We start from the raw sequence: 17,523 nt of genomic DNA, 5'->3' as shown, positions 1-17,523 counted from the left end.
TATTCCAATATAACTTTTTATTTTTTGCTACAATTACTGTATTAATAATTGTAATCTTTATTCCTTGTTTCTTTTTATTCAAAGAAAAACTTATTTATAATTATATGTTTTAGTATTTAATTCTTTTAGAATTCTAAATAAAGCAACATATTTGTTTGTGTTACCTATAATGTATTAATTTATTGAGTGTTTTCTAATACTTTGATTACAGAGACTTTAACTTATTTGCTTGATCTGTACTGTGAGTTAGTTATATTGATTGATACACACTGCATGAAAATATCACAATAACTAGTACATTTTTAAATTGGCTTGTAAAATTGAAATGCGAGACATCACCATGGAACTAACATGTAATGTGTGGTAACTCTTTTTTTTATTAATAAACAATTATATAACTCCTTCCGATCCTGTAATGAAATACTCTAGCTTTGATGAAACTGAATTTGTGTTGGCATAAAAACAAGTTTCATCCCTTAAATACTGTTGATCATTAGGTTAGAGCCTTGAGTAGTTATTTAGAACGTTTGACAGCTGTATTTTATTCTGAAGTTTTTGGATTACTCAAATAATATTGCCTAATATTGTGCATACCGTTGGTTTTGAAGTGTAAGAAATTACATTTATGGCTCCTATGTATCCTCATGAGAAAAATAATCAAACTGAAATTGTAATCAATATAAAATTAAATGTTTAATTTATTCAATTAATAACTTTCAGACATTGCAAAGGTGAAGAAGTGTCTCAATTTGCTCCAAGTTAAACACATTTATGGGGTGTTGGCTGGTAGTCTGGTGACTTTTAGGTTAACCTGTAATATATCAATGTACACTAAGAATGAAAACATTCAAAACATATTAAGAAGTGGAAACAGCCTAATGAGAAAGGGAAATACTAGTAATATGAATTATGATTAGGACGTTGTCATCTATTCTCATTTACTTAATAACTGACATTAACAATGTGAAACTATTATAATAGAGAAGTAAAACTATCGCTCTCTGTCCATGATCTCAGTAAACAAAGGATGATATGAAATAAGGAAGAAACTTTTAAAGGTGACTCGTGTGTAAGTTTAAACCTAATGGACAGTCACAAATAAAATATTAATTGAGGAAAGTTATCATCATTTATCACTTTCCATATAATACGAGATGTATACATATAACAATAATAAAAGTAAAAAAAATACACTTCATTGTTTAAACATTACAAATAATTTAAAACAAAATAATGTTTTATTATTTAAGTTGCAAATTATAACCAGTAAATAAAAATTAATAACTTTATTATTGCAATAAAAAAAATTAATAGGTCACAGTCGCTGATAAAAGCTTATAAGATCGAAACAGAATAAGGTCACAAATACCTTTGGATCTGCCACTTTTTCATAGAGTGTGTAGAAGCTGCTGAGACCAAGCTAAGGTTGCCTGCATTAGTTTGCTAGGCAATATATAATCAGAGAAGTACTGCAGGTAATGGCAAAGGAACTGTAGGTGTATCCGTAAATACAATTTGAAGATTTACACTAAATATTAGGTTATTTGCTAAACGTGTTTATAAAATATATAAAATAAATTTTTTTAGCAAAAAGATTATTAATTTGTCAAATTTATCTTAGAGGATTAATTATTCTTCTGGATACAATTTTACTCAAAATATACTCTGGAAATGCTGCTAATCTTGAGAAGGATTTTTACAATAGTGATTATGCAAACAAAATGATATCTGAGATCAAAAAAAAAGTATGAAATAATTTTTTAATAGTACAATCCAGAAAGCAATTTTGAAACTATTAACTATTAACTTATTTTTAGCAAGTATATTTGAATTTATCTTTTAATTGTTTGAAGGTAATTATCCATTCCTCTGTAGTAGTTTGTCCATATGAGCATTTATTATTGTAAGGCATAATAAAAATATTAACTGCAAGAGCTAATTTGCAAGGATCACACAATAAGCACGTTTTAAAATCTGTAAATTTGGAGTTGTTAGGATAGCATGGGTTTGGTATATTGCAACCATAGAGAAGCAAAGTATAACTTTTGTTTAGATTTGTTATACTACAACAATAGTGTGCTTAGACAATTCAAATATAACTTGCATTCATATTTTAAGAAAAGATATTTATTCTTTTTTTAAGATAATACTCCATTTAGTAAGAGACAGTCTCATTACTAAAATTTGTAATATAACAATATGAAAACAGAAACTGTACTATAGAATAGATAACATCTGATCTACTGATCTCGAAGAATTTACTCAGCTATATTACTGTAGAATATGATAAGACTTGTTGGTTTGTCTGCTCTCTGGAAAAAGGTCTGAAATTAATTGAAAATTAGTTTTCTACATTCTAAAGGACTAGCCAATTAATTAATTATAATTAACGAGTGAATGCAGGCAGGGTAGGATTTAGCATTTTGCCACCTAGGCCCAATAATTTTCTCTGTCCCCTAGTCTCTGGCTAAAGTTACTTTTCTAAAAGCCTTTTTCTTAAAAAAAATTATATCAGTCAGGCCTATATGTTAATTGCTTAAACACCACTCCACTTTGTTAAAATTTGTTAAATAATTGAAGGACTGTGGAAACAATTTGCTGGGCTTTATGTCCAACATTTGGGACCAAACAAATCAACTTTTCTATCGGCATGCCATCTTTGTTAACATATACAACGAAAGTTAGCTGATCAACATGTGAAATGTCCGGTATTGAATCCAACACAATGTCAAAGTACTTTGCGTCGCGAACCTCTTTCATAATAGTGCTTTTTATCTATTCAGCCATAAGAGAAATAAATCCTTGTAAGTTGTTTTAGGCATATATGAGGTACTTCCTGAACCTTTGTCACCATATTTCGTTAAATGTTCTGCCATAAAAGGATCAAATTCCGCAAGAGTCCCCAAAAAGCATACAGGGAAGACAAAAAACGCACCGGATGGAAGGAGATAAACAGTCATGATCTATTATTCATTTCGCCATTTTGTAATCTTTTTTCAAATAATGTCCTTAAAAAGCAATGAGATATGTCTGGATACTGCCTTTTGAATTTTTGAAAGTTTAGATTACTATTTTGAGACATTCCGTTGAGGCAGACATAATCTCTAAAATCTTCCTTAATGTTCTGTAATCCAGGGTCATTGGCATTGCTAAAATTAACTACAACTATTGTATCTACTTCTCCGTCCGTTCCTGATTCAACTGAGATAAGATCATTGAGCACAGGATCAATTTCACAGATAACTTCACTTGCCGATTTTGCTGCAGAATCCAATGCTGATGTAGCATTTTCATCTGCACAAACTTGTAAAAAATGAGATGATTTTTGAATTTCTTAATAAATGTTCTTCTTTATCTTAATTTTTCTCATGTATTTTTCTAAATCCCGCATCATTTGGCTTTGATTTTTTACTCATTATGCACTAACACTTGACTCACTACACTAATAATAATTGTCGGAATAAAAATACTTTTAGCCGTTGGCATGCACAACGAAATACGTTACAACACAACTGTTCTCAGCCGGTGAGTAGTGACACAGCGACACTAACAAGATGCCAGCTGATTTACTGTGAGGTGAGGGTGGTAACAGTGTTTTGACAATAAAACCTTGGTGTTGAGGATCACATATTATTGATTAATCTACTCACATCTGTCTAGGATAGATGTGTAGTTTTTGTGGGAGGTTGTGTAAACATACATTTTCTAGAATGATTATTCTAAAAAAGAAAATCATTAGAATAATTGCAAAACTGTATCTCAGAGTGTCATGCAGACCAGCATTAAAAAATCTGAACTTTTCGACATTGCCCTGCCTCTATATTTTGGAAATATCTTTTTTCAAGACAAAGTACAATCCTATAAGAGGTAGCAACATACACTGAAACTAGAGGCATTAATAACTACTGAACTTGGAGACACAAAATGGAAACTTATAAACGTTTGCCTTCTCAGGCAGCAGTTCAATTAATCAACCAATTGGCCAATTCAATTAAAATGCTGTTATACCCAAGGTATTTAAAACTCTTCTAAAACCAAGTTGATTTCAAAAGCATACTACAATATAGAGAAGTTTATGACTTACTTTTGGGACACCACATGATGAGCTGACTGAATTTGGGACAAGAGTGGGAAAAAATTTGGCATGAGTGAGAATTTTGGTGAAAGTAAAAATTGTATGTATGAATGAGATTCAAATGTAGTGAATATAGAGAATTTTAGTATGTAATTTACTTTTACGGTTACGATAAGATGTCAATGTTTACATTCAATAAGTCATATTATTATCATATTGTATAATATCCTGTATACAAGATGTTCTCATAGATTCAAAGATACGTTATCTGTTGTTTCAAAAACTATAAATAACTCATGTGAATTGCTTTGACAAAGATTCTTGTCTGGTGTCTTACAGAGTCTTTGTCTTAACCTATATTGAGTATACCATTTTCAGGGATAAGGGATCCCATGCTATCACTTAATTATACAGATACAATAATTGACTAATGTATGGGAAATCGGAAGTCAGAAAAATGAGGTAGCAGCTACTAATGTAATCTTGGAAATTCAGAGAAACAAATGCAGACTCTGGGTTCATGTTTAGCTAATATTTATATAGAAATAAAATTAACTAAAAATTTAAAGAATGAAGAAGGATAATAGATAACGCCTCCATTTAGATTTTATTACAATGTGAAAACAATAATGTTACATTAGTTTTGAGGATTTTAGTTTAGATAAAATATAGGGTTAGCCAAAAAAATTACTAAGAAACACTTAATTATGTGTACTTGTCTGTATTAATATAGGTAGGTATGAAACAAAAACAAATCCTAGTAGTATTATAAATGCGACTCTGTTTGTTTGTTTTGCTTCCTAGCGTAAACTATTTAATCAACTGTATTGAAATTTTACATGGTCATTCTTGGGGTCCCTTGTATGAATATACTGTAGATCTATGTTATTTCAAAAATCCGCCCAGGCTACACCCAACTGGTCTCTAAAGTAGCGAAAAATCCAATCTTAGTCTCTAAAACTGTAAAATATTAATTGAAAGAGCCTGTTAAATATAATCTGTTAATAACTGTTATGTGTTAACATTGTTTTATGACAGTACAACCATATGTTTAATTAATTTAATCGCTATTTTCAATTTTTTTACATTTATAGTCGAAAGTATAGAGTAAGCTTGACAGTAATACTTCTTATTTCTATCAGCAACCGCTGTTGAACATGAGTAACCAAATATCCAGATAAGAAAATTAAAAGTATACTTTTAACTGTTTGTTTTAGCAAATATTAAGTATGCAGTGCTTTGTTCAGTACTGTAATGCAGATAACAAAGTTACTATATAACTTTTACTATATATTTAAAGACTGCTATAAAACCACTCTTAGTTGTCTTTTGACATAAGTAAACTTCTCAGAACTGTGTACGTATGTATATTTTTTTGATCGGGAATACAAGGCAAAATCAAGTATGTTATAAAATACTAAGAAAGGAGTAAATCACAAAAATCATAATTATACACTTTTTTAATATATTTTCTTGATTGCGGCAAGAAGCCAAACTCAAAATTGGCTCGGAAATATAATTCACTCGAACCAGAAGTGCTAATAGAAGTGCAAAGGTTATGAAATTGTGTGTGAAGCCATAGGTATCTGCTAGTAATACATTATGAATTAAAAGTATGGATACACTCTGTTTAGTTTTTGATGGACAAAGATGGAGGGATGGAACTCGGGACACTTTTCTAGGAAATAGAATTGAACTTTTTAGTCACTGTTACAACTTCCCTATCCCCAAAATGGGATTTTGGGAGGGGGCGCTCTAAATTTTTAAATTTAAAGACCCATTAAGTGACTAGAGCTTTCTATCTTAACCCAGTACAAAATGGCAGCTCATTGAAATTGATTAAGATAAAAGCATGGATGGATCCTGCTCAACCTTCAATGAACAAAGATGGAAAAACTCTGAACATCCGTCTAGAAAACAAAAACAAACCATTTCCCAAAATGGACTTTTTGGGGAGCAGTTTAAAATTTTTTAATGTATAGTTACAGTAGCACTAGTAATTACAGTTACGTTAAGCAATAAACTGCTAAAACTTTCTGTGTTTTTTTATATCAGATGTTCAAACTGCTGTCGTAGGACAGTTTTACAATTTCCAAGCCTGTTGTGCAAACTTGAAATGGCACACTATATGGATTCACACAGGATATTTTAATTTCTGCTACTTTTCTAGAGAGAGTGAGAGAGAAACTTTATTTTATAATTATAAAAATTGAAAATAGTATCATTCAATGCAAATTTGGTATTTTTATACAAATGTATTCTTGGGAAGTTATAGGGCCAATCCAGATACTCAGCTATGTTGTAAATGGTCTTTGAAGAAGCCAAGCCTGAAGATGTGCTCTGAAACTCTTTGATTCAGTTGTCTTGGTTTCAGCAGGCAGTCTATGGTAGAATTTATCACCAGCATATGTAGGCCTCTTTTGAAATCTTCCAGTCCTGTGAGAAACCAAGTTGAAATGATTTGCATACCTACTACCATAAAAAAGTGTCTTTTCCGTAAAAGCCCTTTTGAATTAGCTAGGCAGATGGTTTATGGTTTCTAACAGATAAATGCCCACTATAGTTCATATTTAACCCTTAAACGTGTCTCTGCATCTTTCCCTTTTTTTATAGACCATGCAGAAACCTCACAGCCTCTTTTTGCATTAACAACACTTGCTCAAGGGTAGATGTGTGATGAGGTTCTGTCCCTAAGGACATTAATGCACTGGGGTTTTGTTTTATAGACGTTGTTTTTAATGTGATTCCACACAAGGTAGTCAAGTAGAGATAGATCTGGCGATCTTGGTGGCCACTCAATAGTTTATTTTCTGTCTATCCAGCGATTTGGAAAAATATTGTTTAAATAGTTGCGAACATGCAGGCCATAGTGTAGATTTGCTCTATCCTGATGGAACCAAACTTCATCATAGTTGTTGATTGCTACTTGGATAGCTGGCTAAACCTGATTTTGTAACATTTCCTGGTATACTTCAGCGTTAAGGTTTCCATCAATAAAAACAACATAATCCCAACAAAATGATCCCTCACAATGCCAAGCCAAACGTTTAATTTTTCAGGGTGCGGGGTATGTTGCTCTCTTATTCTATGAGGGTTAACACCAGCCTAATAAAGAGCATTGTGTCTGTTAACATTGCCGTTTAACATAAAAGTTGCTTCATCTGAGAAAGCAATGTTGTTTAATCGAATTGTATTATAATCAGTTTTATGCATCATTATTTCACAAAATTCTACTTGATGATCAAAATCGTACTCACTTAGCTCATGAACTAAATGAATGTTGTACCCTTTATAACCACTGTCATGTAAAACTTTACAAACTGATGTTTGAGATATACCTAATATTTGAGAAACATTTCTTGTTGAGGGATGGGGATTTTCTAGAACATGCTGCAAAACATTAAGTGACAATGATTCGTTTGTAGCCGAATTTGGTCGTCCATGTTTGGGGCGGTCTTGAACGACTGTTTCCGGGAAGCGTTGGATTGTTTTTTGAACTCCTGATTTAGATACAAGGTCTTGATTGGGATGTGTCTTTAAATAAATTCCTTACTTCATCATGATTTTACCTGGTCTCCTTAGCCTTGTATTATCAGGATCATAATACGCTAACTGTAAGGTTTGAGTATGTAAGGAAAGTGGTTGTCTATTGAAGTGATTTACTTTCTGTATGTGGATGTTCATGTTTTGCCTCAATTAATTTAAATGAGCTGCCATTTTGTACTAGGTTGAGATAGAAGGCAGTAGTTTCCACTGCTCTTATTCTTTTATCAAGACCTTTCAAATGAGGTGTCACTTAATGGGTCTTTACATTTAAAAATTTTGAGCTGCCCCCCCCCCAAATCCCATTTGGGGAAATAGGCAAAGTTGTAAAAGTAACTAAAAAGTTCACTTCTATTTAATAAAAAGGTGTCCCGAGTTCCATCCCTCCATCTTTATCCGTCAAAAACTAAACAGAGTGTATCCATGCCAACTCATACTGTATAGAAAATAGTGTAGACAATATCATTACAGAAAAAGTTGGCATGATCTTGCAAACCTGTATCAAGCATAATAATTTACTACAATCTAAATATGATAATGTGTACAATTTTTATATTGATATTAAAATCTAAATTGTTATATTAAAATTCTAACATTTTATTTCAGATGTCATGTGTTTATAATGTTAGAATGTTAATCTTATTTTCATGTGATTAACTGTTACAACTAATGTTTGATAGGTAGAGAAAGTAAGTAATTTATTCTGTTTGGTTATCACCTTTTAATATGAATTAGATATAAAAATCAATTGTATTTTCTTATCTAGTCTCATTTAGATAAAAATAATCAGTTACCTTTTGATTGTTACGACTGTTATACTGTAATATAGTGGTTTGTTTGAATGTTAGAACACTACAAATACTAGTTTTATAGTAGTATTCCAACAACCAGTCCTCATATTTTAAAATGATATACAATCTTAAAGGTGAATTGTTATAACCTGATACATGAAAACATGTGTAGGTGTAAACTCAGTAATTTTAAATCTTAAAACAGAAAGTCCACTTGCAGTGGAAGGGTGTGCCACAGGAGTGCAAGCTGAGACCTGCCTCTGAGCAGATAAAGAAAGCAAGTCTGTTTTCTCTGATAGTGCCACTACATTACATCTGATAGCTCTCTCAACTACTTCCACGGCAGTCTTGTCTAGTGTTCAGCTAAGTCTATACACTATACACTCTACACTCTTAACTGTGGTTTCATCTTATATAGAAACTTGTTTTCAATTTGATGGAAACTAATCTTGCCAAACTCTCCTTGCTCAGTGCTGTTGCTGATTATCCAGCCAAATGCAAGTAATGTATACCACTATATTATATGACTTGTTAATAATAAATATTATCTTGTTTGATTAGTGTAAGTTTATTTCAAATTACTTGTATACAAGGTGTCCTGTATGTAGGCAGCCAAACTTCAGAAGGTCGTTCCAAAGGTAAAAAAATCATTTAAACATATGATCTATCTCACTCCATTTTCCATCTATCTGTCTTTATGCTATTTTTACAGAAAGCTTAATATCTCAGAAGTTACTTAGGGTAAAATCATGAAAATTTGTCTGAATATTGGTCTTGATAATGTTCATACACTTCCCTTAACTTAAAGGTTTCAGTTTTGTACAATATTCCTTTTTTTCTAAAGCGGTAATTTTAAATTTTTAAAGCTAAATATCTCCAAAATCTAAATGTTAAAGAATTACCTACAAATTATGGTACAAAGATTTTTAAGATCGGGCAATTATTAACTGAGAAATTGCAATTTTTATGAAATAAAACTTTCACTAGTACTAAAATACATTTTTGTCTCTTACAGTTTTTTACTAAAATTTAAGGTTTTTAGGATCTTTAGCTTTACAAATATAAAATAACCACCATTTATGAAAGAAAAGTACAAAAGTGAAACTTTTAAGGATACTGTTTCAAGATTTTATCTTTAGTAACTTTGATATATTAAGCTTTTTGTAAAAATCACATACAAACAGATAGACGGTAAACAGAGCAAGAAAGAGTATATGTTTACATGACTTCTTTGGTTATTTTGACCTCTAGAATAACATCCTGAATTTCGGCTGACTATATATGGGACAATGTATATCATGGTGTCAATAAATCAGGAATAAGGTAGCAGCTCAATTTACATTTGCATAAAGTCCTTCATTATTTAATTTAATTTGGTACAGATCCACAATCAAATTAAACCTCATATTATATTAGGATCATGCTTTTCCTTGCATACCTCACTAGTTCTGTTTTGTTTTAAGCACTTACGTCCTACTCACTTTTCTCTTTTAGGCTATACGTAATATTCAGTGTACAATTATTGAAAACATTATTATTGGACTATATACTGAGCTTATTTACGTGTTTAAAAAATGTTGACGAATGTTTTGAAATATGATTCAATATGAAAAAATAAACAAAAAGTTCCTTTTACACTATGGTCTCTTTAATTTCGTTTAGCATATACAAGTGTTATATATTATGTGTATTTTTTATGAAAGAATCAAAACCAAGAAACGGTTTAATTTATGGCATTGTAATTTTACATGTTTGTACCTCTCTTTTTGATGTTACTTTATTAATATTTTTCATCAAAACTTTATTATTATCATTATTGATTTGTAACTTATAATAACGTAATGGTACAGTAAACAAAACTGTAAATATAAACACAACCTGTGTCCTATGTATATGAGGACATAATTCATAAAAAATATACACTTTTCACTTACTTACAACAAAGAGACCTCGTTATTTAAATACTTTACTAACTTTTAGCTTAAAGTTAAAAAACATGTTTTAAATACCACCAGGTTTTAGACAAATATAGGTTAAAAAATCAACTTTGCTATGTTTTGCTTCTTGTTGCTCAGCACAATGTAATCTATGATAAGTGTATTACAATTATTAACCTCTTGTCACCATTGTAAGCTTTACATTCCACCAAGATTTCCTTCAATAATAATATCATTGTTACCAAACAAAAAATAGCAAATTTAAAAGGTAGCTTTTTTAAGAGGGTCACCTTTGTGATCTTGAAAACAATAAATCTGGCAGCAGACATTAAACTATTAAAATTGAGAAAATGTCTTTTTAATAAGTGGCTATTTGAATTGATCCATTTCTTACAACTGTATTTACAGACTATCATTTTGTCTTGTGATTTTGACTGCTCTGAGTTAAAATGTAATGTTCTATTAAAGAATATGAAGATTTTTATTCTCTATTAGAATATGCCATTTTGATCTTGAAATATGGATTTAAATGGTGATTTAGTCTAATGACTATCAAAGATTTTAGCGATGTTTGGGAACAGATCGATAATTTAAAGCTTCCTTCCAATCGTATTGTTTGAATTGCAGTTGGTGAAGCCATATTGGGCCTCTAAACATAGTAACATAGTAGACCTGTACAGTGAATTTATAACTTCAATATATATATATAAAAAGATACAACACTTCTTGGTGAATACAATTTTACATACTCCATTTATATTTATTTTTATTTTAAACTAAAATTATATGGACTGGTCAAACTTATATTTTTCCTGGTATAGGAAATTATTGCGGTCAATAAATTTTATCAAATTTTTGTATCAGATGCTGCCAATGTTGCTTCTTTAAAGCGTGTGAAACATATTATTTTCCTTTTTCCTCAAAATCATTTGAATCCTACGATTTCTGGGAAGACATAAGTGTCTTTAACAATAAAAGTAGAATTGAGCAATAAAGTGATTCAATCATATGAGAAGAGATTGCTGAGAGCTGAGAGAACGTGCACCTATTGTATGTGCCGGAGCAGGAACTTGATAGATCCTGGTTCATTGTTATTGACATTATTTGTGGATTGTGTAAGAAAACTCACGTGAATGGAATGGATATCACGTTTTAACTAGTGATTGTCCTTGAAGTGTGTAACATACATAACACAACTGCTGTTATCACATCATTTTGTTTTGTCAGTACTTTGTTCTATTGTGTTCAATAATGTTACATAGTTGTGAACTAAATACTTCTATGGTATGCAGGAGTTGACATATTATGTAATTACATGTTGAATATGGCAAAGTTGAAAAAAGAATAAATTACATGGATCTTTTAGTATCTGTTTCTTCTTTTAGACTACAGATTGAATGTCAGATATTTTTATTTTATATATAGTGTAAGGGAGATTGTATAAAAATAATCAGAAATAAAATGTATGGAATTTGTTATTCTATACAGTATTGTGGAATAACTCACAATGTCTTTTTTTGTGGATCAATATAAAAATTATAGTGGTTTGTTGTTTTATCATTTATCGTGTAATAATTGAATAGATAAATACATGTTAATTTTGGATAGAGTTAATACTAGTATAACCACGTGGTTAGAAATATGTCTCCACCATTTAATTTTAACTATATTGTTTTATAAAGTTTTACAATCATATACATACAAAGGAACTAAATCATTCTTTATTATCACTAAAATTAATAATTTATCAAAACATTATTAATTTAATTATAAAATTACAGTATAATTTTATCAAATGATTATTGAACTAAATCAAAATTAGTAGTTTTAAACATAAGTTTTATAGTTTATAAATTCTCTTGGGTTAGTAAACAAATTCATTTAAATTTAATTTAATTTTATTTACATTTGCAGTTTACATAATTAGCTCTTAAGTACATTGACAATGTATCATGCCTTTGCAGTTATTTTATATACTGGCAGTTTCAAGGCACGATTATGATCATTGTTCTGTATGATCTCAAGAACGAACCGACCTATAGACTTGAAATTTTGCATGAGACTGCATTTCTAAGCAACTTTTAATGACACTCCATGGGATTTTGTAGAGTAGATTTTAGATGTAAACAATTTATAGAAAATAAAATATTATATTTATTTAACCATGTAATTATTTTCATGTGATTATTTCATGGATCAAATCTACAAAACGACCTTCTAAGCTTTTATTAATTACCTACCTTTTATCTGAAATTAACAGATTTAAAAAGTTACATTTTTGTATTTGAAAAATGTTTGATTAGGCTCTAATTATAACACAATTGAATGAGTTTTTAAATTCTAATCTCAGTTGAAAAATATTCAAGAACCAAGTCGCCTTTGCACATAGAGAGTTACGTAACTATCTGGATCTGACCGGACACGGTCTGGTTACGCAACTTCGAAGAATCTCTTGTAAAATTCAAGCTCAGACTTATAAACACTCAATAGTATGTTAGTGACTAACCTTGAGGATAAATATACTCGTGTGCTTACCTCACACAGCAAGTCGCCCGATGCTTGACAGGTGACCTTCTCCTCTCTCTTGTTAACATTCGTCCCAGCACCCAATTTGAGTTGTGACTACTGTCCTTGATAAAGCTGATCAAGTTACAAGATGTTAGCTTGCAGCAATTCAGGAATTCATTAAATACAATAAATGTCTGATTAGAGAGCTGTTTGTTTGTATGACTTGTTAATTACATGTTTTGTTGAATGCTTCTAGGAACTATACAGAATAAGGACATCAATTACATTGTTTTTTTTTTTGTTACAGCTATAACTGAATTTCTTCCTCATTTTCATTTTTGTACTAATCCAAATATCCAAAATGTAATTTATGTTCTCTAACTATTAAAACATTATAACTCATTTCTGTGACAGTAACAATTCTGGAGTTCTATGCTTTTTCCCCCTGAGGAGGATACTCCTTGTAGCTCATAGGACTGGGGGCTGTTGTGCAGCCTTAACTATAGATACCCTCAGCAGATTTACTGAGGTTTCAGAGGTTTTCTCTCCTTACATCTGAGGGCTCAGTGAAGAGTTTTACTATCCATTCTTGTTACTTAAGATGACTGGACTGTCCAACTAACATTTATTCCACTGACTTTTCATTGTCAAAAAATACAGATCTTGAGTCACTCTATCTTTCTTCTTCTATGGGGTGGCTTATTGCCATGCACTGAAACCTCGGGCCTTTTGCGCACCCTGGAAGCACACCATGAGGCCTATCAGTCTACGGTTTCAGCGATTCCACAAACCGCCTAAAACAACCTATCAGGACCTCTTGGGGAAATTCACCACCTTTGTCCAAACTACCAAAGATGGCATACTGCTCCCTTGCTATTGCAGGACAATCAAAGAGCAGATGTTCGGCAGTTTCATCCTGTTCATCACACATATTCTACAGAGCGGATCCTCCCGAAGGTTGCCGTCTCTGTAAAGATGCTTCCTCAGGTGACCATGTCCTGTAATGAGACCTATAACCTGAGATATATTGACCGTCACACTCCTAAACCGCAGACGAAGATTCTCCAAATAGCATTAGGCCATTCTCCATAACTGGGATATACCCTAAATTCTAAACCTCGAAGTTGATGAGAAACATTATATCTCTTTTTAATAGTGCTTGAGAACAAACCTGTATGCTCCGGGGACCTTAGTTAATCTACGGATCTGTTGGTTCCTTCCAATTTTTCTGTTAAAAATTTATTCCCATTGTCTTTGAGCCTAAATTTATTCTGTGTTTGACCATCCAATGAGCAATGGGAAAAGCACATATACTCCTCTCTCTAAGTATATTTCCTTCATTAACTCAGCAACAGATAATTTTTTAAATTTATGTTTCCCTTGCTGGGTGATTTTTTTCTGTAGAGTGTTTGTACTTCTGGAAGACTGGACTAATTTTTTATCATTTAGGTAGATTAGTTTATACTGGCTTATTTAATTCATCTGTATCAACGAAATCGAATGGGTACTATTAGGATATACCCTTCAGTGAGGGTGACCGGAGGCAAGCAATTCCACATGACTTCTCAACATTATTTACTAAGCCAGTAGTAAAGACAAAATTAATATTAAATAATTGTTGTGTTAATAACCTTAAAGTGTTAGCATTTAGTGATATTATGAAAAAAATTAAATCCAAATATTACTATTTTAAAATTAAAGTTTTATTTTTGTTCTGAGAATTTTGAATTTTTCAAAACCATTTCCTAGTAGTTCACTGTTTATAAACAACAAGAGCTGTTTAATATTGACAGTTTTATCTATTTACCTTGCTCTAAAGCCATGTTCTTAAACTATACCTGATATAAGCTACTCACTTTAAACTCCGCTTTAAATTCAAATTTTCAAAACATTTTCTTTGTACTAATTACGTTTTAAAGTACCTGTACAGATAATCAATTAAATTATATTTAAACAAATAAATGTTACAAACCATATACAAAATTAATAAGCATATATTTATTATAGTTAAAATTCCTGTAGTAAATCAAACTAAGTGGTGGCAAAATATGATACACATTACTACAATAAATTACATTACAAAAGAAGTATCTTTTGGAGATTTTTTTAGGTATCGATAATTGCAATGGTTTCGTACATTTTACAAAAAATTACATAAAAATATGTCTAATCATTCATATAATTTTGTAATGTATATTAAGTTTTGGACTGTAAACTATATTCTAAAATCGTTATCATACATTCAATTATAATATATGCTTGTTCAAAACAATGAAATTTTAAGCATTATAAAATGTTTGTCCATGTTTAAGGGGCTGTTTTTGAGCAGTAACCATAGTACTGTAGTATTTATGTTTGCAGATGGTTTCACCCCAATGTAACTGGAGTGGAAGCAGAGAATCTGCTGAAGGAGAGAGGCTTCGATGGCTCCTTCCTGGCCCGACCCAGCCGCAGCAACCCAGGAGACTTCACACTCTCTGTCAGGTACCAAGTGATAAAGTGTAGTTGCACCGTCATTTAATACTCTCCTCGTGAGAAGGTAGAGCATACAGTAAAGTTTAACGAATTGAAATAAGAGACCACCCTGAAGTACCAAAACTAAAACTCAATCTGAGTAAATATTCTATTGCCTTGATCCCAGTCTCCATTTGCAGGAATTCAAACCAAGTTGAGAACAGTTGATCTTTATCTAAACCCGTATTGATACAATATAATTTTATCACTTACCCATAGAGAAGAAGTACAATTAACATATCTGAATGGTACCAGAACTATGTTGGATATTTATATATAAATAAATTTATGATAAATAAAAATGGTTTGTTTATGCAATAAATTACATGACTTATTACCCAGCAGCAACTAATAGGCACTTTCAAATCCCATACTGCTATTGGTTGAACTAAAAACAGCCAGTAGAACATGCAAATGGAAAAGTAGGACTGCTGTGCCCCCTTACATCAAAAGCACATCTGGTATCTTCAGCTTAATTTTGTTTATACTTTCTTTGGGGGTTCTTTTTTAATGGCTTCGGTTAACCCAATGGCTTGAATAATCAGAATTTAGATAATTTTGGACTTCTAACGTATTTTAAATTATGATCAGGGAATTTTGAAATACATTTAAAATACTTAAATTTCATTACTAAACATTACTTACCATAGGGCATTATTGATAGATTGGCTTCTTTAGTTGGCACTTACAATAAGAACAAGGAAGTTTACAACAAGATAAAGTTTCAGTAGTCACACTTGTGCATGTGAGTGGGTAGGAATTACCAATTCAAAACCTTCCTTAACACCGGAAAATATTTAAAACTATACATTATTTTTCAATAGCTTTGTGGCGGTCATAGCTGTGTGCATGACAAGTAGTGGTAGTGTCTAAAATGGTGCCACGACAGTCTGAGGAGAAGTATTGAATCCCATGAGGAGTTCCCGAGATTTTATAAAACTTTATAAAAGGCGGAAATGAGTCGGTTGAAGACAGGCAGTGTTCGGAACATCCACTAACCTCAAAAACAGACAACAATGTGCAAAAATTAGGAACAATGGTTTGTTTAAACAGGTGAATGACTATTTGAGAGCTATTGGAAGATTCTGACATAAGCAATAATTTGCAAATGAGATGAGTGATTACAAAATTTGTTCTTAAGTAGACTTTTGAGTGATGAACAGAAGGAAAATCGTGCGTCAGTCTGCATTGAGTTGAAGGATCGTCTTCAAGCAGATCCCGGACTTCATGGGTAAAATTTTAACTTCAGATGAAAGTTGGGTTAATGAATATGACCCTGAGACCAAATGCTGAGTTCAATGGAAAACCAGTGCATCTCTTCATCCTAAAAGGGCACATCAGTCAAAATCAAACATCAATGTCATGCTCATTGTTTTTTTTAATATTGAGGGCATAGTGCGATCTGAGTTCGTTCCAACGGGAACAACTGTCAACTCTAAATTTTATAAGGGCATAATGCAACGTTTGCGATACAGCATACGAAGAAAGAGAACAGGAAATGGCTTTCTTCTTCATCACGAAAATGCGCTGTGTCACACCTCGCTTCTCATTCATGAGTTTTTGGCCGAAAAAAGTGTTCCTGTCTGTCCACATCCACAATACGTACCCGATTTAGCACCATGCGACTTCTGGCTCTTAAAAATGATAGTGCTTTGAACAATATTAAATCAAATTCAATTTAAGTTTATTACTTTTTTTAAAATATAAAATTGCTCTATTTTCTTTTACACTTTGTATCTTAGCACTGAGACCAAAAAGTTTTCTATGTATATTTGTTTGTAAAATAGCTTTAACCTGTTGAGGAGTAGCTGAAAGTTGTTCCAAAAGAGTACAGACGGTTATAGCCGTTTGATCCCAAAAGAGTATTGACGATTATGACCGTCCATGACGGGGTTGCTAAAACAATCAATATTGCAACTGTTTATGCACTCTAGTGGCGTTCTTACATACTATTTCGACTGTGAAATGTTCAAAGTAATTATTGCTGTACGGTGCTGGCTTCTAGTGACGGAATACATAATCACAGATTTGCCGCCAAATGTTCTGTCATTTTCTCGCGCCACGTCCATTTATAGGCTATACATGGAATCAAAAAATCCAAATGCTAAGGTTCACATCATGGACTTCCGAATTAACGTTATCAGACAGATACTGG

General features: G+C 31.7%; 1 protein-coding gene across 5 annotated transcripts in view; it reads left to right on the top strand.

The window, feature by feature from the left end:
- The window catches only part of LOC124359515 (tyrosine-protein phosphatase corkscrew), a 145,118-nt gene that overhangs the window by 22,671 nt on the left and 104,924 nt on the right, over window positions 1–17,523 (top strand). For 3 of the 5 annotated variants that reach the window (XR_006922156.1, XM_046812313.1, XM_046812310.1), the window contains one exon: window positions 15,216–15,338. Coding sequence is in view for 4 of the 5 variants with exons in the window: in XM_046812313.1 (XP_046668269.1) it covers window positions 15,216–15,338 (123 nt within the window). In the remaining variant the exon portion in view is untranslated. Of the gene's footprint in view, window positions 1–8,727; window positions 8,911–15,200; window positions 15,339–17,523 lie in introns of those variants that run through there. The other 2 variants (XM_046812311.1, XM_046812312.1) reach the window with 2 other exon arrangements.

The sequence above is a fragment of the Homalodisca vitripennis genome, chromosome 4 (assembly GCF_021130785.1).
Source record: "Homalodisca vitripennis isolate AUS2020 chromosome 4, UT_GWSS_2.1, whole genome shotgun sequence".
In the NCBI taxonomy this organism is placed as follows: domain Eukaryota; kingdom Metazoa; phylum Arthropoda; class Insecta; order Hemiptera; family Cicadellidae; genus Homalodisca; species Homalodisca vitripennis.
The sequence above is the reverse complement of the archived record's forward strand: the minus strand, read 5'-3'. Positions and strand labels throughout refer to the sequence as shown.